Raw genomic sequence first — 24,260 nt, forward strand, 5'->3', positions numbered from 1 at the left:
CAAAACTAGATGAAGTTGAGTTAATAAAGCATTTATTAACATACTTAGCAACCATTAATATATGCCTGAATAATAAGTCATAAACGTTGATTTTAATAGTTTATTAATCATTTACTAACTCATTCTGAATGATCCTGAAAACCCTCAACAACTCTTAAATAAAAACGGTTTGTTAATAATGCAATACTTAATTTTGTAATGAAAAATAAATCATTAACAGAGTATAAAAATACAATTATTAAGCACATTTTACATGTGGTTGTAAGTCGAGAATGCAGCATTTGTAGCTGCAGTTATAAACTGCTTACTAACGCTTAATAATGTCGAGTTAATGCTTAATAGATTATGAATTCACTATTTGCTAATGCTTAATAAATTATTCATAGTGTGTAGTTATTATAAAGTGTTACCGTGTTACCCAAACGGACCATCAAAATAAAGTGTGATCTATATATTTCCCCTAAAGTATCGATATAAAAAAGAAAAGCTTTCCCAGCAGGCACACAATGATATAAGGCGTTATTATTAGGTTAGATTTTGGTCGTGATGTCGGGTGACCAAATTTCAATGTGTGTTATTTTGATGTCTAATAACGACATCAAGTTACATTGATATTTGGTTGTTTTTAGGTTGCGTTGGAAAGTGACCAAAATCTAATGTCGAGCCAACATCCTAAGCCGACGTCATATTGATGTCAATTACTGACATTTATTCGTCAGGTGTGGCAACCAAAATCTAACATCTGATAGATGTCATAGTGGTAACGTCCACACAGCGCCAAGCTGTAACATCATTAGATGTTAATATTTGGTTTATTTTAGGTTGCGTTGGAAAGTGATCAAAATGCAACATCTGTCCGATGTTGGACACTGACATTAATCTGACGTTGAGTTCTGACATCAACCCGATTTTCCAACCCAAGCTCATTCTGGAAACGTAGCCCCGCGGACGTTTCTGGAGACCGCGATTTACGTGGCCGGAGGTACGTAAGGCCGCGTTTAGTTTTTTCGAGCGAACGATGTAGGGCGCCGCTCCGCCCCTCCTCTTCGCGCTCGCCGGCCGACGGCTCGCCTCCAAGTGGAGGACTTTCCCGATGCAACCAGTTTGTCCGCTTAGCTCACAGTGTTGCGTCGGCAGAGCGGAGGCCCCGGAGGAGGAGGACGACGACCGGGATCGAGTCCGATCGAGTTTTTTTTTTTTTTCTGGACGGCTTTTGCAAACCGTCGCTCGGGTTTAGGGAAGGAGGAGGAGGAGGAAGAGGAGGACGGCCGAGTCGGCCGATCCGGCTGCTTTTTGCGCGAGAACGGTGCGGGCGAGAACGGTGCGGGCGCGAACGGCACGCGCTCACGAGAGGCGCCCGAGACGCGAAAAAACGCGCACAGCGGCCTCTTGTGGATTCGCGAAAACAAAAAACGCTCGAATACGTACCTCCCGGGACGTAAATCGCGGTCCGCAGAAACGTCCGCTGGGCTACGTTTCCACAATGAGCCCGGGTTGCGATTTTCATTTCCACTCAAAATGCAACATACCACGACGTCGTGTGCCTGCTGGGTAGGTGCTGGCTTCAGACAGTGTAAAATACATTGACATACTCTAAAACAAAACAATACATTATTAACAATGTTGACAACTAATAACTAAAATACGTAGGAGTACATAAGCCTAAACGCCTAAACTTAACATAAACGGTAAACATATGCTGTAATTCTGATTGGCTAATAGGAATGTTTTTCCAGAACCACCATAGATGTTGATCCAGGAACACTTGGTGAAATCAGGTTAGGGATGCTCATGTGGTGTTTTCTATTTTGTTTGTTAGTTTTAAAACGTCCATCTGTTTTCACCATTGCTTTCCTCTTGTCCTAGAAATAGCGTTCATCAGGCACACCAGCACCTATGTGTTGTGAGATTGTTTTGATCTACACGTCTACTGCCTTTCGTCCGTCATGTATGGAAGTGCGCTTTCAGATCCCAGGGTCCCTGCTGATTTACGACACTTTTCTCTCGAGCTTCAGCCAAAGAGCTTTCAGCATGCAGCTAATTGACAGCAGATGCCGGCCAGCTGGACTGACCCCATGAAACAGTCAACATTTGCAAGGGCGAGAGCCGTCTTTACCCAAATATCTCCTCTTTTCTTTCCACCTTAAAAATATAAATCATTAGCTTTCATTGCAAACAGAAAGGACACGACGCACAGGCTTTGATCGTGTTTGGTCAGAATCCAGCAGACCGTGGGATCAAAGCGCTCTAGGAGGGCCAACGCAGGTCTTTCTGAGAATTCGGATACCAGAGACAGTCTTCAGACGGGGCTGAGTGAATACTTTTGTTTGTTATTCTTCAGTCCTACGTTTCCTTTAATACTTGGTTGTTTTGTTTTTAAGAGATTTCTTTTCTTAAGAGCATCAGGATGCACCAGGTGGACGGTCCACCATTTTAATTTTAATTTAGTTATTCAGCCATTAAAGTTATTTTAAATTGTAACAATATTTTGCAGTATAAAAGTTTTGGCAGCCTTGTTTAGCACAAGAAACCTCTTTCAAAAACGTTAGTTTAACAACAAGCTTTGAGCGCTAATAATAGTAATAGACCCTTTTCACATATCCAGGTATCTCATTAGTAGAAGTCGTCATAGTCGGGTAAACTTAGAGCGAAGTGAATGGGAGAGTACAACAAATATACAATCCTATTTGATCAAATAATATATATTAAAAAAAACTCTACGATGGTGTTATCAAGAATTTCAGGCAAAAAAATGTGTGATAGACTGATAATGGCAGCCAGAAGAGAGAATAATGTCAAATTTACATGCTGCGGGTCCTATCATATATCCGGCACAATAAGGCGCAAGATGTGCACGGCGCGATTTGTTGCTATTTTCAGACCAGCGCAATCCTAATTTTCCCGTTTTGCGCCACGTTGTTTATATAGCAAATCCATTTGCACTACTTTGTGGACTCATGGGTGTGCTGTTATGCTGTGTTCATGAAAATTCATGTTAGCCATTTAGCAACAAAGCTAGAGTCACCGGGCAGACAGAAGCCCTGCCCATCATGTGAATCCGCTTCTGTTCTTAAGTGAATTTGATGTGCGAATGAAGCGGATTTGATTCACGAATGAAGCGAGGCTGTTCACGCAGCTATTTATGCACGAATATCCCGATTTATCCGTGCGTTCTGCGTCTGGTGTGAACACAGCATTAAGCCGCATTGTTGGCGTGTTGCTATTTTGAAAACTTAAATAGACTACGCAACTGACCAACTAAAAGCAGGTCTAAAGGCCAGCGCAGAGCGCGCCTATGCAGGTCCAATCGCATATTGCTTAATAAAGCTAGGATGTACAGCAATACACAAATTGTCAACTTGTCAAGAATTAAAAGGTTGTATCTGACATTTTTGTCAAAACTGAGTTAATGACATATTCTTATTAAATGACAACTTATTTACATTATGGGATGTTTTTTATAAGTTATTTACATTTTTAGACTTTTTATTAAAATAACAAATGTTACACACATACTGTTTGGTATGGAATGCAAAAACTTTGAAGCTCAATATCTCAAAATAATTCAGAACGCAGATAGAACCTTATATTTCCAAGGTGACGAAATATATTTACAAATGAAAAAACTTAAAGGATTAAAATGTTGCAAAATTATTGTTTTCTACTTAAATATAAAAAAACACTGCCTCAGTGCCTTCATCTCGGGGGGCTTTTTTCAGTTTATTCGTGACAATTTGCATTTATATAATGTTATAATTATTAGCAGTATTATTTATTATATGCATATTTATATTTGTTTGAATAAAAACAAGCTTAGATTTGTCCACCTGTCGAGTTTTCGGGGTTTATGCGTCACCATATGGGCCAAAAGAAAAGGCAGTGTGTTTGGATATAACTCAGTTTTTTTAACACACTTCATTGTAACTGTTCATTTACTTGTTTGCTGGAAATTAAAACTGAATTTAGAAACAGTTTTGAAACAAATCAAACGAAATTAAATATGTAGGCTAATGATGTCTTCAGTGGGGTGAAATCAACACCGTTTTCTTATGAACAAAAGTAAAGGAGTAAAGTAAAGAGAAAGTAAAGAGGTTGAATGGCGGAGGCTCGTTCTTTATCCTCGTGCTGCAGATGGTCTGTTTAAATGTTTTCTCTCTAGTGTAGCGCTCAGTGTTTCCACTTACAAAGTCTGCCTTGTAAATAGCAAATGCTCCATGGGGTGATGCAAATGACTCTTAAAAGGAATGGGAGATAAGACTCTGATTGGTTTAATGCATGTTATTCTCAAAACACACCTATAACTCATCAAGAGAATAAGCACAGCCCTGTTAGACCATGCGCCGAGGAGCAAACATATTTTTCTGCCCTAAAAATAGCAAAAGTGGATTCGGACACACACGCTTAATGCTTTTTCACCAAGCGCTCTAGACTCTAAGATAGAGCCCTGTATTAGAAACACTATGGATAAGTGCTAGTTTTTTGTGTGCAAAGATGTTATAATACATACGTAAATACATGTACATAATATTTACCAAAAAAAATGTAATATTAAAAAACATAAAATAAAAATTAAATAATAAAGTCAAGTTAAACTGATGGAAAGTTAATTCAACTTATGCTATAACACTGAAACATTATGCAACATCATATGCTATTAGTTTACTACAATGTTTTTATTAGTTTTTAAATTTAAGTAAACAGTTAACATCACAAAAAAAATGTAGATGAAAACTCACCGAATCAATGACACCTTGTAAAGCTTCAAAGCCGTCATTTACTGGAAAGACATGATCCTTGCTATCAGCAATCTTGGCCAGCTATGACAAGTGATAATAATAAATTAGTACTACTCATTATTGTAAAGTAACAAACTACAGTCAAATTACTATAATTGAGTAGTTTCCCAGCAGACACAGGACGTCAACATGACATCAGATTGACGTTGTACCCCAACATCATGGGGACGTTGCATTTTGTTTAGAAATGAAAATTGGGTTGATGTCAGAACCCACCTTCAGGCCGACGTCAATGTCCAATGTTCAATCTAAAATCAACCAAATATCTTCTTACTGATGCTATACTTCTACTGATGTTACAGCTTGACGTTGTGTGGACGTTACCACTATGACGTCTATCAGATGTTGGATTTTGGTCACTTTCCAACACAACTTAAATTCAACCAAATATCAATGTCATTTGATATCATTATTGGACGTCAAAACAACGTTGTCCTTAGACACTGACTAGACATCTTATGACGTTGTGTGCCTGCTGGGTTGTCATAGGAATGGTACTTTACCAAATAGTTTAAAAATGTGTACTTTTATTGCAGCCAGCTCTCAGCAACTCTCACATGGTCACCCACTGAAGCTAAGCAGGGCTGCGCCCAGTCAGTACCTGGATGGGAAACCGCGTGGCAAAGCTAGGTTGCTGCCGGAAGAGGTGTTAGTGAGGCCAGCAGGGGGCGCTCAACATGTAATTTGTGTGGGTCCTAACGCCCAAGTATATTGATGGGGACTCTATACTGCTCAGTGAGCGCTGTCTTTTGGATAAGACGTTAAACCAAGGTCCCGACTCTCTGTGTTCGTTAAAAATCCCAGGATGTCCTTTGAAAAAAAAGTAGGGGTTTGACCCCGGCATCCTGGCTAAATATGCCCTCTGGCCTCTGTCCATCATGGCCTCCTAACCATCCCCATAATTGGCTTCATCACTTTGTTTCCTCTCCAACAGTTAGCTAGTGTGTGGTGAGCAGTCTGCGCAATATGGCTCCGTCCATCCAGGTGAATGCTGCACACTGGTGGTGGATGAGAAGATTGGATTTACCCCTACACCACCCACCCAAAAAATGTGTAAAGCGATTTGAGTGTCCAAAAAAGCGCTGTATAAATGTGATGACTTATTATTATTATTATTCAGTACTTTGTTAGTGCTTTAATTGTACTTTTACTCCACTATTTTATTTAACAATATTTTACTACAATATTTTATTTAAATCTGCAGATACTACTTATACCGTATAAACAATATATAAACAATTATAAACAATTTATCAAATCTGTTTTATCTTTTTGCATTGTAGCTTGGTACGGCAATCTGAGTGTGTCAAGCAAGAACAGGCTGAGCAGCCTGGTGAAGGTGGCAGGCAAGACCATTGGTTTTAACCAGACTGGTCTAATGGTAATCTACCATAATTATGTTCTAAGGAGAGCTCAGGGTATCCTATGCACCCCGGATCACCCACTGTACTCTGTATTTCAGCTGTTGCCATCGGGACGTCGTTTAAGGGTTTCTATTTGCAGGACAAATAGAAACAGAAATTCTTTTATAATGGTGGCCATTAGGTCATTAAATGAGTCCGGGGGGAGGGGGATGTTTCTATATACTGATGTATGGATGTTGTGTGGTAATGTTTTAGTAATGTGTACATGGAACCTCGCCTGTGTTGTGGTACCTTGTTGCAATTTTAGTTTCCCTAACGCGATAATAAAGTCTGAGTCTGAATATGTTAATTTTTCTTGTCTATGATTGGCTAATTAGAATAATCAATCATGTAACTCCAATTTAATCAAGCTGCGCATAAAAGAATAGCATCAGACAGACTGACCACAAAACACAGATGCTTTATACATGCAGCAAACATGAACAATGTAAATAAAATATACATAATATTACGTTTTCAAACACAAAATGCATGTATTCTTGGTTTGCGGCGACAAGACGGAAACTAGCTTGTTAGTCAGGTTGGTTGGAATCATCCCAGACTGGTTTCTTGAACATGATAGTGAGTTCACTGTACTCAATTGGCCTCCACAGTCACCAGATCTCAATCCATTAGAGCACCTTTGGAATGTGGTTTAACAGGAGATTCACATCATGGATGTGCAGCCGACAAATCTGCAGCAACTGTGTGATGCTATCATGTCAATATGAAGCAAAATCTCTGAGGAATATTTCTAGTACCTTGTTGAATCTACGCCACAAAGGATTAAGGCAGTTCTGAAGGCAAAAGGGGGTCCAACATGGTACTAGTAATGTGTACCTAATAAAGTGGCCGGTGAGTGTATGTATATATATATATATATATATATATATATATATATATATATATATATATATATATATATATATATATATATATATATATATATAAACACATATTGTTTAAAGAAACTTTATAGTTACCTTTCTAACCGTTAACACCTTAAATAATGGTCATTATTGTATTTACTTTCATGAACAAACAATTAGTAATACATTAATTATAGTACTTATTTATCTTTGTTAATGTCAGTTAACATTGCATTACGAGTGCATTAACCAATGTCAACAAGCATAACGTTGGATTTTAATAAACATTAGTTAATATTGAACTATGATCAATAAATGCTTTAAAGTATCTTTCAGAATAATTTCATGTTAGTAAATACATGGATCTTTATTCCAAAGTGTTACCTTCTAACCTTGTAAGTGGCAAGATCTGGTTTAAATCTTACAATACAATCAAGCGCAACACGTCAACACACACACCTGAGTCTCATTGAAGTCCTTGACTCCTACACAGTACACAGAGGCGCCGAGGCTGCGAGAGCGATTGGCCTGAGGAAAACACAAGCAGAAACACTTCAGACACCTGCAGTCTGTTAGCCGTTTTATGCACAGGCTGAGCTATAAAGTGGACGCTGGGTAATTTTGATCATTACAGATGCTGAATAATGTCTTTGTGAGTGGAAGCTGAAAGCAAAATTGGGTCAAAATAAGGGGGATGAGGAAAACTGAAGCCGGGTTGGGTCACTGACATTTTGTACGTAAAATAGTTGATCATTTAAGTAAGTATCGTTCAACCGCAAATGCTAATTGTTTTCATTCGTTCATTTGCCTTCGGCTTAGTCCCTTTATTCATCAGGGGTCCCCACAAAGGAATGAACAGTTGGCATTTCTGTGTAGAGTTTGCATGTTCTCCCCGTGTTGGTGTGGGTTTCCTCCGGGTGCTCCGGTTTCCCCCACAGTCCAAAGACACGTGCTATAGGTGAATTAGATGAACTAAATTGGCCGAGGTGTATGAGTGCTTGTGCGAATGTGAGAGTGTATGGGTGTTTCCCAGTACTGGGTTGCGGCTGGAAGGTCATCCGCTGGGTAAAACATATGCCAGAATAGTTGGTGGTTCATTCCACTGTGGATAAATTTATTCATTTATTTCCTTGTCAGCTTAGTCCCTTTATTAATACGGGGTCGCCACAGCGGAATGAACCGCCAACTTATCCAGCAGGTTTTTACGCAGCGGATGCCCTTCCAGCGGCAACCCATCTCTGGGAAACATCCACACACACACATTCACACACACACTTATACACTACGGACAATTTAGCCTACCCAATTCACCTGTACCACATGTCTTTGGACTGTGGGGGAAACCGGAGCACCCGGAGGAAACCCACGCGAAGGCAGGGAGAACATGCAAACTCCACACAGAAACGCCAATTGAGCCGAGGTTCGAACCAGCGACCCAGCGACCTTCTTGCTGTGAGGCGACAGCACTAGCTACTGCACCACTGCCTCGCCCCACCCTGATAAATAAGGGACTAATTAAATACGTTAACAAGTGTCTAAAAACACTCTTAGCTGATATTGACCTATTATTTTAAGTATTTTTAACAGCTTTCCTACCTCTCTTTCAGCATAATAAAAGTGATTTTCGTGCAGTTCTCCATCAGTGAGGGCGATGATGACGCTGGCTGTCCGGTATCCTGCACACAAAAACAACGTTTGTAACTTCAGATTGTGATTGGCTGAATTAGTAACCGTTTGTCAGGAGAAACATGCATTTTTATTTTATTTTATTTCATTTTAATTAGATTTTTATATCTATTACTATTATTATTATTATTATTATGTTTTATTGTTATATTTTTTCTTTGCATTCATCCTTGTCAGAGTTGGGTAGTAACATGTTACATTTACTTTGTTAAATTTACTTAAGTAAAACAGTTGGGTAACGTCTACTTTTTGAGTACATTTTAAAAATGTCGGTAACACTTTACAATAAGGTTCATTAGTTAATGCATTTACTAACATGAACTTATCATGAACAACACATGTAGAGCATTTATTAATCATAATTGAACATTTACTAATGCATTATTAACATTCAAGTCCATGCTTGTTAACATTAGTTAATGCACCATGAGTTAACATGATCTAACATTGAACTACTGTATTTTCATTAACTACCGTTAACTAACATGAACAAATACTGTAGTAAATGTGTTGTTTATTGTTTGTTCATGTTAGTAAATGCAATAATTAACATTAACTAATGAACCTTATTGTAAAGTGTGACCAAAATGTCTAAATCATTACTCTTACTTCGCTACATTTGGTGGCGTTCATTCGTTACTGTCAAATGATTATAAATATGATTCATATGTTTTGTTTGCAAATATCGCGAGGCGCCGCAATGGAGATGTGTTGCGAGAGGTTGCTATAAAGATGAGTCTCCCGCTTTCGGTTAGTGTGCGCGCCTATCTTGGAATGATGACTCGAGGAAGACGTCCAACCCAACCAGGCCAACCCTGTTCCTGGAGAGCCACCCTCCTGCAGATTTCAGTTGCAACCCATATCAAACACACCTGCCTGTAATTATAACGTGGTGTTCAGGTCCTAATTAATTGGTTCAGGTGTGTTTGATATGTGTAGCAACTGAAATCTGCAGGAAGGTGGCTCTCCAGGAACAGGGTTGGCCACCCCTGATCTAGTCAAATATTATTTACTGTCATCATGGCAAAGATAAAATAAATCAGTTATTAGAAATGAGTTATTAAAACTATTATGTTTAGAAACGTGTTGAAGAAATCTGCTCTCTGTTAAACAGGAATTGAAGAAAAAAATAAATAGGGGGGCTGATAATTCAGGGGGGCTAATAATTCTGACTTCAACTGTATATATTTCCATTAAAATGGAAATCAATTTGCTAAATAATATTAACTTGACTAAGTGCTTCATTTCTACTTTGAAGTTACATATTTATACCTTATACACAGGTGACAAATCCAGTTGACCCTGGAGGGCCGCAGCTCTGCACAATTTAGTTCCAACCCTGTTTCAACACAGAGTTGAACCTGTAGGTTTCAAACAAGCCTAAAGCACTCAATTCGTTTGATCAGGTGTAATTAATAAGGATTAAAGCTAAAATACACCTCTCCCTACAGGTACAAATACGTTCCATTAAGGTATCAATATAAACCTGTAAGGTACAAAAGCTGTGCCACCCCTGTGAAAGCTGTCCCTTTATTTCTGAGTGTGTAGTACGGTGTTTTTTTAAGTATCTTTATCATGTTTTTATTTTTATTGTCTTCTGATGTCAGTTTGACAGATTTAATCACAATATCCTAAACCATGCACATCTTACTGTTAGTTTGCTATGAGATAATGAGTAGGGCAGATGGAATCTGTGGATATTTTTTGCTATTTCTGAGCAGAAATGTGTTAAAAATCTGCGGATTAATGCAGAATGATTTTAGGAGTATCATAACTAATAACTTAATATATGAAATAAAAAGTAATACCTTTTTAACTTTTATTTAATGTTTACCATGCAAATCCAATAGGGTGTATGCCAAAGCATGCTAATAGGACTTTTAATTTGCTAGTAACCTGGGTTAATCGTTTCCTGTGAATTGTGTGCCAATGCAAAATCGGCGCGTTTAAGGTCTGTTTTCTTTAAAAATGAGCGATCTCCACTGGCTGAGTGATATCTTATATAAAGTGGGTCTCAGATTGTACACGAGCACTGCATTAAATTACATGTCCCCCCACCATGTCTTCATAATATGACCATTTATTTTACCCCAGTATATTCAATGGAGCTTCTGCGCTAACCTGCCGATTCGGACACTGAGTGCGAGCTAACGGCTTTTTGTCTTGTTTTACGCTCGAGCAACTAAATGAATGCCAAATCTGTTTAACTGATTGTATTTTAATTACATTACAACATTGATGCTGTAAAAGGAATTGTATAAAATGGAAAAAACTCACATCAACAGGTCACCGGAAGTTTATCAGCATGGGAAACACACTAGCTCGGCATATACCCTATTAGATCCACTTATTTTGTAAACAAAGAAAGTCTCTCATACACTCTCAGAAATAAAGGTACAGGAGCTGTCAATGTACTTTTTCAAAAGGTACATATTTGTACCTGAAGGGTCAATAATGGTACCTCAAATGTACTTTTTAGCTACATTTGGGCATTAATATGCACCTTTGTGGTACCATTATTTCTGAGAGTGTATAATATATCTAGTAAAAGACAGAAAATATAACTTTACAGACTGTATTGTAATTAAAGCAAATGAATATATTTTTATGAGTCGAAGACAGAAATATATTGTAAATAAATCAGACTGTATTGTAAATAAATCAAATGAATATATTTTTATGAGTCGATAACATTACTGTAATTAATTTAGAAACTGAATAAATATAAATTTACACACATTTACACAAGTAGATAAACAGAATGAATGATGGGCTAAAAACCTGCAGAATTCTGCGCGCACACATTCCGTGTGGGCCTAGTAATGAGGCAGAAGAAAGAAACCCCCTATTTAATATTCAGCTTCAGTTAAAAGTAAATTAATTGTGGGGATGGGGTTGGGGTTCTTTTAGGAAAATATACTTTTAATACCTAAAATGTTATGGCATAATATTTCCCTCAAGACTTTTATTTGTGTACTTAGTCCATCACTAAACTGGTCTGCAACTTTAATCATCATTAACCATCCACATTAAAGTTTAAACAATTCGAAACACCTTGAAAATTCACTGAAAAAATAATGATTCATTGGATTTACTACATTTTTTTTAAGGTAAGTGGTTGCAAACAACTGATATGGGCTGAATTCAAACAAACAAATTAAATTGAGTAATGTTCAACTTAATTTATTTGTTTCAATTCAGCCAAAATGAATTGTTTGCAACCATTTACCTTTAAAAAATGTAGTAAATCCAATGAATCTTTTTTTTTTTTTTTTTTTTTTTAGGGGTTTTTACCTTTATTGTGGTAGGACAGTGGAGATTTAGAGACAGGAAAGTATGTGAAGCAGAGATAGGACCCTGAGCTGAGAATCGAACCTGGCTCGCTGTGAACACCTCAGTGCTATGTGTCGACGCACTAACCACAAGACTATTGGCGCCGACAAGTCTTTTTTTTTTCAGTGAATTTTCACTGCTTATTCTTTCACCAAAACAATGTTTTAAAAAGGACCTACCTTCTGTGTTCCCATAGTAAATCTGTTCACTTGCCTAGCAGTAAAACAAAAGCAGAGAAAAACGTTTAAAAATATTGTAATCTCAAGCAGATCAGACAACATTCACAGTATTTTAGAGGTGAGGAATAAATTTACCCAGCTGCGAAAGATCATTTAGCAGCTCAACACTTTTTATGTCCATTTGTCTGCGGTACTGGCCAAACATAACCTTCGTGAAGGCTATTTACAGTAATTTGTCATCGCTGGGTGGGCAACTGCTGAGCCAAGATGGCTCCTATTGGCTCACTCACCCTCTGAATGCCTTCATGCATAAAAGTGTCTCCACCTGGCCGCACGTCCTGGAGCTCCTTCAGACCCTTACGAATTTGCTCTCTGACAAAAAAACATACAATGAAAGAGAGAGAAAGGGAGGAGAAGCTTTAAAAATACATCATGGCCACAATCCTACTCAATCCTTGCTACTTTTGTGGAGTAGTTCACTTCAACTCGCTTGAAAAACACTACATGGAGAAGTACTGTGTAAAAGTCTTATGCCACCACCAGCTTTGGAAGCCTCTTTTGCATCTATGTAAAAAAAAGTGTGGAGCTAGTGCAGGATCATTACATTTGGGTGAACTATTTATTTAATTTACAGACAGAAAATATGGTAAATATGTACATAATATTCAGAACAAAATATCCTTTTGAATCAAAAGACTAATGTAAAAAGTTTGTGTTAGTTTGTGTTTAGTTTGTGTCTTTGGTACCGAGCAACAGCTTGAACTTTTATGTTGAGTCTTTTCTGAAATGATCTGCTATCAAGCATCTTTCAGCATTTCTAAGAGTTCTTCCTTAGATTCAGCATCTTTATTTGTCTCTCCTGGTGTATCTCATACTGATATTGCCTATACATACTGTAAATAACAACCCAGGCTCATTCTAAAAAAGTACACCTCTACACATTTCTGGAAAGCGGCAAATACATTCTCATTTTTGCAGTTTTTGTTTTCGCGAATCCACCAGAGGGCGCTGTGTACACTTTTCTCAATTTTCCCTCGTAAGTGCCATTCGCGCCTGCTGATCTCGTATAAATCCACCATAGACCACTGTCGACTGACTGACTGACTGACTAAATGACTGATCAACTGACCCACCCTCCTTCTTTCCTAAACCCAACCGATAGTGTTTTCAAAAGCACTTATTGATCCGGCCACCCACTTCCCTAAACCCAATCGACCGTTGCAGAAAAAAAATCGTCTGATTTTTACCACGTTTTCAGATTTTACCACATTCTCACCCCGCTATTTACTTGTTCACCAGATTTGAACCCTGTCGTTGTAGTCAACTCCTCTCTACGTCTCAAGTCCACCAACGTACATGACGAGCCACTGGACAAACTGGTAACAGTGAGAAAGAGGTAATATGGAGGTATAACAGTGATATGGAGGTAATCAGTCAGCTAGTAGACGCAAAAAGGAACGGCGTCATACCGCCCCGTAGCATTTGTTTTAAAGATGAAAAGCAGCCATACGTACTTCTAACTACATAATTCGCAATCTCCAGAAAGGTATATAGGGCTACGTTTTCAAAATGAGCCTATGTTGGTAAATAATATTTAGGTCTGGACTCTGTAGAGGCCATTTCATGTTCACACGTCTTTGAGCTGTTTTTCTCTTCAAATAGGATTTAATTATATTAGCAGTGTGTTTGGGATCATTATCTTGCAGGAAAAAAAAACTATTACAAATGAGGTGCTTTTAGTTGGAATTACATGACAAATTAAAATTTCAGCGTTCAAAATCCTATCAGTTCAGTCAATATTGACAACAGCCCTGGCAGAAATGCAGATCAGACCTAGACCGAAATTCAAATTTAACTCTAGCTCTTTCTTTCATATGTCTTAAACATTTAGACCCAAAAAATCTTACTAGAACCTTTTTTTTCTGGTTGTATTTTTTAATAAAGAGAACGAGGAGTAATATATAATGTCAATATACCCTCACTAGAACAACTAATGTAACTGGGGGCCTAAGACTTTTGCACAATACTGTATATTCTGGATACTGTGTTATTCATTCATTCATTCATTTTCTTGTCGGCTTAGTCCCTTTATTAATACGGGGTCACCACAGCGGAACGAACCGCCAACTTATCCAGCAGGTTTTTACGCAGCAGTTGCCCTTCCAGCCACAACCCATCTCTGGGAAAGATACTGTGCTATACTATGGATAATTCAAATGAAAAAACAACACTTTCATGAATGCTACAGCACTGTAAAAAAGAAAAGAAAATTCACTCAAATTGTAGGGCAATTCGCTGGAGAGCTTTTTAGAGTTCATTGAAAAATCACAGAAAAAAAAGCTCTCCAGCAAGTTGTCTTACAATGTTGAGTCATTTTATTTTTTCACACTGTACGAGAAGAATAATGGCATCAACTTTTGTTCCTTTTCACATTAATGATACTTACGGGGATATATAATTGATGAATTAGGGATTTTTTTCATGCACAGCATGAAATAAATACCACAAAAAAAAAACTTATCAGGGTCTATTTGAAACACTTTAATGATTAATGATCGTTAAAGTTAAAACTGTGTACACGGCCACAACATGACACTTTTTAACACATTATAATAAAAACATCTTAACTGTGTGTTGAACTGAACCTAAACTGGCACACTCAGAAGAACCATAATATTAATATTAAATCTTAAAAAAAGGGGTAAATGATGTGCCCTTTAAAGTGACAGACCAACCAGACATGGAAATTCTCTCATCGTTTACTCGTCCTCCACTTGTCGTAAACCTGTTTGAGTTTCTTTTTCTGTTGATTACGAAGAAAGATATGCTGAAGAAGGCTGGGAAAAATCTGCCATAGTATTTTTGCTCCTACTACAGCTGCTTTTGTCCAACATTCTTCAGAATATCTAGTTTTGTGTTAAACCGAAAGAAAAAAAGCTCATAATAAATGTTTAGAATCACTCGTGAGTGAGAAAATGATGATAAATCTTCATTTTTGCGTGAACTATCCCCTTTAAACCAATGAAGATCACTCACCTGTCTTCTGTGAGCTGCATCAGAATCTTGCCCTGATCGGAGAATACAATGAAGGACATTCGCAACTGCGGGCTAAATGCAAGAACAAACATGTATAAACATATGGGGGGAAAGAAATTTTGGCATCTGAAAATATCATCAATTTGTTTTATTTTTGAATTCGAAAATGAATCGTTTGCTGAATACATGAATAAAAGGATGTTTTGGCATAATATGTCTTGTGTATGTTTATGATGTATATATAAATACACTCATGCATGCATTCATTTCAGAACATGCTAATTAACTCATTCATTCATTTTCGTTTCGGCTTAGTTCCTTTATTTATCAGGGGTCGCCACAGCAGAATGAACCGCCAACTTATCTAGCACGTTTTAAGCAGCGGATGCCCTACCAGCCGCAACCCATCAGTGGGAAACACCCAAACACACTCATTTACACACATACACTAGAGACAATTTAGCATACCCAATTCACCTATAGCGCTTGTGTTTGGACTGTACCCACTGTTAGCACTGTCGTCTAACAGCAAGAAGGTTGCTGGTTCGAGTTCCAGCCTGGTTAGTTGCCATTTCTGTGTGAAGTATGCATGTTCTCCCCGTGTTAGCGTGGGTTTCCTCTGGGTGCTCCAGTTTCCCCCACAGTCGCTAAAGGTGAATTGAATAAACTAAATTGTCTGTAGTGTATGAGTGTATGGGTGTTTCCCAGTACTAGGTTGCTGCTGGAAGGGCATCTACTATGTAAAACATAAGCTAGATAAGTTGGCGGTTCATTCCGCTGTGGCAATCCCTGATGAATAAAGAGACTAATCCGAAGGGAAATGAACGAATGAAAATACAATATATTTGTAGATGATATAAAATGATATATAAATTTAAATCTCTAACAAAAGTGTTTTGTATAGTTCTGTTTCTATGTATGTGTGTGTATCACATATACATAATACATATATATAACACACATACATATATTATGTCAAAACAAATATTTCAAGAGTGGCTTAGCTGATGATTGATTATAAAACTTGTTTGGCATGCTGTCCCAGGAGAGAGCCCTGAGCTCATAAAATCCTCAAGCTCGGGGCTCCCTCCCATTTGCAAGGCAAGAGGGGAGTTTGAGCTCAGGTAGATCTCAAGAACTCCCCTGCTGTAGTGGCTAATATACAGATAGTGATTGCTCTTAAAGATAACTACTTACTAGGAGCATGTCTATGGTGCTGATTTGGATTAGTCAATTAACTTAAGTTGCATGTTTTTGGACGGTGGGAGGAAACTGGGGAACCCGGGGGAAACCCACGTGAGCACGGGGAGAACGTGAAAACTCTGCAGAAACGCCGGCTGGCTTGGTAAGGATTAGAACCAGTGACGTTCGTACTGTGAGGCAACAGTGTTAACCACTGGGCCACCGTGCCACACATATCTGAAAGGAAAAGGAGTGGAAGGGAGGACTCTTCAAAACGAAGATGGCTGTTATATGGAATTTAGGGTATTTATAGTTGATTAGGAATCGTCTGATTGGTGAATCATAAATTGAATAATGCGGGAAATTTAGTTTATAAAAAAAACTTCACATATTTCGGATATGATTAATCGTGATCAATATTTGCCTAGCAATATTTTTTAAATAAAATAATTCAAACACATAATTTTACACCCATAAAATCATTTTAATCCCAAGCATGGTAATTACTTTAATATTTACAATCCCTTTTGTGCAAATAAAAAGTCTAAATTCTGGAACAATAATGTCACATCATCATCATCGAGTTTAACACATTTATGTTAAAAGAAATAAAATAAAATAGCATTTATTCTGAATATTTATTTGAAGAATATGTAATCATACTAAATTTTATAAAGCTAACATAATACATTTTTGTGGGGACGACATGAAAGAATTGGACGTTGTAAAACATGCTGGGTTCCACACACTCAATTTGTGTTGGGTCAACAAGAAGGAATCAAGTAAACTTACTAGTTTTTACTAATTTTAGTGGATTGAACATAAAACAATTAAGTTGTCCCAAAACAAAAAATTAAGAATTGTGTTGTTTTAGCTTATTTTAAATAAGTACACTACCTGACAAAGGTCTTGTCACAGATCTAAGGCTTAGGAACAACAAACAATAACTTCAAGTTTATCATTTGGTATCAGAAGTGGCTAATATGAAAGTCAAAGGCCTCTAGATTACGCTTATTGACCAAAATAAAATATGATTATGGCTTGATTTTAAATGATTTAATTAGGACAGTAAGGTCTGACTTTCCTTAGACAAAAGTATTGTCACTGAACAGAAATAATGTCCAGTATAGAATATAAAGTCATGCTGCAGTGGAGAAAGAATGAATATTGTGTCTGACTCCATCATGAGCTTGGAGGACTGCATCCATACATCTCTGCAATGACTCAAATCACGCATTAATAAAGTCATCTGGAATGGCAAAGAAAGCCTTCATGCAGGACTCCCAGAGTTCATCAAGATCCTTTGGATTCATCTTCAACGCCTCCTCCATCTTACCCCAGACATGCTTAATAATGTTCATGTCTGGTCACTGGGCTGGCCAATCCTGCAGCACCATGACCTTCTTTGCTTTCAGGAACTTTGATGTGGAGGCTGAAGTATGAGAAGGAGCGCTATCCTGCTGGAGAATTTGCCCTCTCCTGTGGTTTGTAATGTAATGGGCAGCACAAATGTCTTGATACCTCAGGCTGTTGTTGTTGCCATCTACTCTGCAGATCTCTCGCACGTCCCCATACTGAATGTAACCCCAAACCATGATTTTCCTTCACCAAACTTGACTTGATTCAGTGAGAATCTTGGGTGCATGCGGGTTCCAGTAGGTCTTCTGCAGTATTTGTGATGATTGAGATGCAGCTCAACAGATGATTCAGCAGAAAAATCGACCTTCTGCCACTTTTCTAAATGATCAAATAGAAGTCAAGTTGCTTTTACAACTGGGATCTGACAAGACTTTTGTCAGGTAGTGTAGCTCAAACAAACAACAAACTACAATTTTAAAAATGTACTATGGAAGTGACTTTTCCCCATTCTTTAGTTTATCTTCCATTGTGTTCAACAGAAGAAATGTTTGAATTGAGCTAATGATATTTTCATGCTTGGGTGAACTTGAATATGTCAAACGTGAATAACAGATGCAATTACTCACTAAATATTATTTCTAAGAAAAATTACAGAGAGATGGTGTTTGTTTGGGTGATTTTTCTGTCAATTTCCGTCCACATATAAAGCAGAAACTACTGCACACTCACAGAAAATGTGTGAGACTTTCTTCTTTGCCTACCTTATGAATTTTTGGGCCAGATGTTCCACAAAGTTATATATTTCGCTCCAGTGATGCTGCACACTTCCTGATCTGCAGGGTGAAACAGACATATTGGACACTTACAGACGGACATCAAGGGTGCAATAAAGCTTCACAAGCCCAGAGGAATAGCCAGAGTCTGAGATTTACGGCGGTGTGAATCTTTTTCCCCCCTCAAAAGCAGCAACATTTTGACACATTTTTCATCCTCCCGAGGGAAACGCTTGAAGCATCCAGCATCCATCCAGAGCGAGTGTGATGTTAATGCCAGCTCTTCATATTCCCCTCACTTCGAGTTAAGCCAAAGATCAACAAACTTGAGACTTAAATTATACAGTAATGTGTTTTCGCAACCTCATATGCGACCCTGGACCACAAAAGCAGACATTACGGTCAATCTTTTTTGGAAGTTGAGCTTTACACATCATTTAAAAGCTGAATAAATACATTTGTCCAGGACAATATTTGGCCGTTGGACAAAATGTTTTACATACAGTTGAAGTCAGAATTATTAGCCCCCCCCTGTATATTTTTTATCCACAATTTTTATTTAACGGAAAGTAGATTTTTTTTTTCAGCACATTTCTAAACATAATAGTTTTAATAACTCATCTCTAATAACTGATTTATTTTATCTTTGCCATGATGACAGAATATAATATTTTACTAGATACTTTTCAAGATGCTAGAATTCAGCTTAAAGTGACATTTAAAGGCTTAACTAAGTTAATTAAGCTAATTAAGCGACCCATTATATAAAAATGGTTTGTTTTATGGTCAATCAAGAAAAAAATTACTTAAGGGGGCTAAAAGTATCGATGTTGTGATCGCCAGCTGTGTGGAGATTACTTCCGGTATTCCTACCAAACAACAACTCCCAGAACTCTTTGCTTTTATCAACCACTGACACAGCTGACAATAGACGTCACGAGGTATCCGGTTTCACTCTACGCAGTGTATCGTTACCTCCGCCTACACAGAACTCCCCATATGGCCCATTTCCACTGAGTGGTACGGTTCGGTACGCTTTTATGGCCGTTTCCACCATCAAAAGGTACCTAAAAGCGAACCGTATCATATCACTTTTTGAGTACCTTTTCAAAAGCATACCTAGCATGACAAAACGGTACCAAAAGGCGGAGTTAGTCGAAAACAAAGGAACCGCCATTTTTAAATACACAGCCAAGACATTACACTGTTATACTACATACAATACATATAATAACATGACATGGTCAACCCGAGCTCAAAAAAACCTTGTCGTCGTCTTCATGAACAGCCACAAAGCCAAGGAAACGAGCAGAGTTTACCTTGTGCACTGTAGCTGTTTACAAGGCTGTCTAAAGCGCGAGCTATTTCACTTTCTCGCTTGCCACGCTTCTATATTTGAAATAACGAACGTCTTGAGCAATTTAGTTAATTACCTTGAACAAAACATTAATAGATCAATAAATAATAAATGACGAAACTGGTTGCATTTTTAGGTATACTTACCAGGTAATATAAGATTTCCCTGTTGAAAAATCCAGTTTGAACCAGCTTAGGCTGGTTTTAGCTGGTCGACCAGGCTGGTTTTAGAGGGGTCTTGGCCACTTCCAGGCTGGTTTCCAGCCATTTCCAGCCTGGTCTTAGCTGGTCAGGCTGGGAGATGACCAGCTAAATCCAGCTTGACCAGCCAAGCCAAGCTGGTAGTCCAGCCAAAACTAGCTATATCCAGCTTAAACCAGGCTGGTCAAGCTGGTTTAGCTGGGTTTGGCTCCTCGTTTTCCAGCCTGACCAGCTAAAAAATGGCCAAAATCCCTCTAAAACCAGGCTGGTCGACCAGCTTAAACCAGCCTAGGCTGGTTTAAGCTGGATTTTTCAGCAGGGTTTAAATAAAATTTGGAAAAGCACTCCACTTTTTGGAAAGTAAGCCAATTTTACAACCCCCTAGAGTTCATTCATTCATTCATTTTCTTGTCGGCTTAGTCCCTTTATTAATCCGGGGTCGCCACAGCGGAATGTACCGCCAACTTATCCAGCAAGTTTTTACGCAGCGGATGCCCTTCCAGCCGCAACCCATCTCTGGGAAACATCCACACACACATTCACACACACACTCATACACTACTAACAATTTAGCCAACCCAATGCACCACATGTCTTTGGGCTGTGGGGGAAACCGGAGCACCCGGAGGAAACCCACGCAAAGGCAGGGAGAACATGCAAACTCCACACAGAAATACCAACTGAGCTGAGGTTCGACCCAGCGACCTTTTTGCTGTGAGGCGACAGTACTACCTACTGCGCCACTGCCTCGCCCCACCGCCAATTTACTCTGGCAATTTGTTTGTCTATATATTCTCTCATAATAATACAGCAAAAAACACCAAAAGTAAAACAAACAAACAAACAAAATCTAAATACAATCAGGCACAACATTATTCATACCCCTGGCAAATTGTGACTTACATATATATTGTAAATGCATATCGAATAAAATGAAATATATATAGAACTCCCACAGAAGTGCAGCAGGTCTCTTCACTTGAAATGTCCAGTTTTAGTAACTGCGTCTTACTAGAATGTCTAGTTTGGATGATTTGCTGGAAATGTACATGTTAAGAGAATCTAAACAGTATAATATCACTACTTAATATAATATTAATAATAATAATAATAATTGTATAATTCATTCATTAATTTTCCTTCGGCTTAGTCTCTGATTTATCAGGGGTCGCCACAGCGGAATAAACTATTCCAGCATATGTTTTACACAGCGGATGCTCTTCCAGCTGCAACCCAGTACTGGGAAACACCCATACACTCTCATATTCACACACTACATCCAATTTAGTTCATACAATTCATGTATATTTGATAACATGAACATGCATACTCAATACAGAAATGCTAACTGACCCAGTCAGGACTTGAACCAGCAACCTTCTTGCTATGAGGCGACAGTGCTAACCACAGAGCTACTGTGCTGCCCACTCATTTTTAAATAATATCCATTATTATCCTTTTTTTTTTTTTTTTTGCCTTTGCTACATTAAAAAGGTTTATTCTTGCCAAACAAAACACTCTTTGAGGGCAGACGAATAAAGAAACCTGAGCCAGGCATAACATATGCTAATTCACAAAAAAATAATGTCCATAAGCAAGATGTTTCAGGAAAGTGTTTTCAATTGGAGGGATTCACTCTCTTTGCCTTGGTCTTTCTCCATCTGCAGGTCTTCATGTGCAGAAACAGCTGTGCTGCATTGTATATGTCCCCTTTAATGTTTTCCGCTCCAATAATAACTACCTCATGAAGGCAGCCTGATTAGAGCAGTTGTCACTGTGCCAAATGTTATTTCTATGATGGCATGTCTAGTGCAAAGCTAAGATCACCGATTCGTTCAAAATGATGTATTGTTTTTGTAGTGAAACTGTACCCAGGATAAAATTGATTCCAGATGACGATGCCTTCACAAGGTAAGGCAGTTTACAAATCTATACGTCATAATATTATCATACCTGTTGTTTTTTTAAAGACAAATTGTAAAAGCAATAATGTGATTTAATATAATTTATTAAGTGCTCAAATTCATGTATAGTTTGATTTGTAGTTGAGTACATTTGCTTATTTCACCCCTTTTTAGTGGTATTTTCTATTGGATTTGTGTCAGGTGATTGGCTGGGTCATTCTACAACTTGGTTTTTTAACTCTGAAAGCATTTGAGAGTCTCCTTGGCTGTGTTTCGGATCATTGTCTTGTTGAAATGTCCACCCTGGCTTCATCTTCATCCTCCTGCTAATGTAGATGTTGGACTGAAGCAGGGAATAATCATTTACAATGAGGAAGGGCAGATGGTTGCTGAAGAATTGAGAGATTTCTGCTGCTGTCTGGGCTTTCACTGCCTTTCTATGCCTTCCTTTCTTTATGCGTTTAATACGTTTTCCGTGCGTTGTTTAATTTTATTACACAGAACTTCATTTGTAAACAAATTAGTTTTGTTTCCTTTGCATTTAGGATTTCTTGGGTTGTTACCAACATCCGAGGAAAATTTAACAGCGCCTTTAGAAGTATGTTTTCTAAGATAAATTGTGTCATGTTTAATACTTATTTGCAACACTCTATTTTGAGAGAGGAAAGTGAAAGAAAGAAAGGCAGAGGAACACCGTTTTTTATTATTTTTTATTTTTATATATAGTTAAATAGTAGAATTCAGTAAACAACTTTAATTGGAACGAAACTCAAGTGAATTTATTGCCCGACAGATTAATTTGAAAATTCTGATAGTACAGAAATACTCAGCTGTTGGATAGCACAGCATAGTTTAACTTGTCAGAAAGCGTGAATCATCTCCGACTGGTTTCTTGAACATGACAATGAGTTCACTGTACTCAAATGGCCTCCACAGACACCAGATCTCAGTCCAGTAGAGCACCTTTGTGATGTGTGTTGGAACTGGAGATTCACATCATGGATGTGCAGCCGATAAATCTGCAGCAACTGTGTGATGCCATCATGTCAATAAGGACCAAAATCTCTGAGGAATATTTCCAGTACCTTGTTGAATCTACGCCACGAAGGATTAAGGCAGTTCTGAAGGCAAAAATGGGGTCCAACTCGGTACTAGTAAGATGTACCTAATAAAGTGGCCGTGAATACAAATTGAAAGTGTGGTTCGGCTACAAGATTAATAATTTACAAATCAACACATAAAAAAGCCATTTGAAAAAGTAACAAAAGTAAGTGATGATGGGATAGTACGGTGAAAAAAGTTTTACAAGCCACCTTCATATAACGAAATTTAATGAAACGTTGTTATAGTCTTAATAAAAGCCGACTCCTGGGACATAAAAATTCCTGTAGCTGAAGACAAACTTCAAAAGCTCACTGCAGCTTTACCTCATTATAAGTTTAGAATGATTATTTTTCAACAAATTAATGTGAGATAATTAGGCAGAAGTATCTGGATTGTTTAGGCACTGCCTCTGTCCTCCTCCCAGCCTCCATAATGCCTGTCTTTCTCACTATTTTTCCATTGTTAGCAAGATCCAGGGCTCTAAAGCAGCCAAAGCCGACCGGGTTTGCAACATCTGGAGCTGATGGTGAAACAGTTTAACAAGAGGCAAATGGTATGTGTGTGTGTGCGAGTGTGTAAAAAAGAAGGATTTATTTATATAGCTATAACTCTTAATGAACTAGCCTTCTGCAGCTGCCCAAGATTGCCTATTCTATCGCTGAAATTGGACTGGATTGTCACATTATTCAGTTCCTCCTCAACCCAAAGGTTTAGATAATTCTTGGGAATAGATGAGAGCACAAAAAAAACACCCCAAAAACTGCATCTCTCAGCTTTTATTTCAGCGGTAGAACAGTTCAGCAAGGACATCTTGATTTAGCTCGATTGTAAACAATAGCGGTTAGCGTAGCAACCATTAGGTGAATTGTGTTTATTCTGTTTACCCTTTCCTCAAGAATGGTTTGGATTTCGAAGCCATTAACGTTACGTTTTTTAAAAGTTCATATTACTTCAGAATGAGTGCTCACTGTGCTCTGACATCATTTTATAGATGCTTTAAGTTTATGAGATCTTCCTAGAAAATTAAGCAAGAGCTCAAGTCGCTAAAAACTTAACAGTTGTAAATTATCCAGTCGTCA

General features: G+C 38.0%; 1 protein-coding gene across 1 annotated transcript in view; it reads right to left on the reverse strand.

Annotated features, from left to right (window-relative positions):
• The window catches only part of antxr1a (ANTXR cell adhesion molecule 1a), a 103,672-nt gene that overhangs the window by 49,592 nt on the left and 29,820 nt on the right, over nucleotides 1-24,260 (reverse strand). Inside the window, exons 3-9 of the mRNA XM_001332805.10 lie at nucleotides 18,605-18,676; nucleotides 15,303-15,374; nucleotides 12,557-12,638; nucleotides 12,267-12,300; nucleotides 8,665-8,744; nucleotides 7,528-7,596; nucleotides 4,737-4,817 (exon numbers count right to left, since the gene is read on the reverse strand). Coding sequence (XP_001332841.5) covers nucleotides 4,737-4,817; nucleotides 7,528-7,596; nucleotides 8,665-8,744; nucleotides 12,267-12,300; nucleotides 12,557-12,638; nucleotides 15,303-15,374; nucleotides 18,605-18,676 — 490 coding nt within the window. The remainder of the gene's footprint in view (nucleotides 1-4,736; nucleotides 4,818-7,527; nucleotides 7,597-8,664; nucleotides 8,745-12,266; nucleotides 12,301-12,556; nucleotides 12,639-15,302; nucleotides 15,375-18,604; nucleotides 18,677-24,260) is intronic.

Source organism: Danio rerio, chromosome 8, assembly GCF_049306965.1.
Source record: "Danio rerio strain Tuebingen ecotype United States chromosome 8, GRCz12tu, whole genome shotgun sequence".
NCBI classification, from domain to species: Eukaryota; Metazoa; Chordata; class Actinopteri; order Cypriniformes; family Danionidae; genus Danio; species Danio rerio.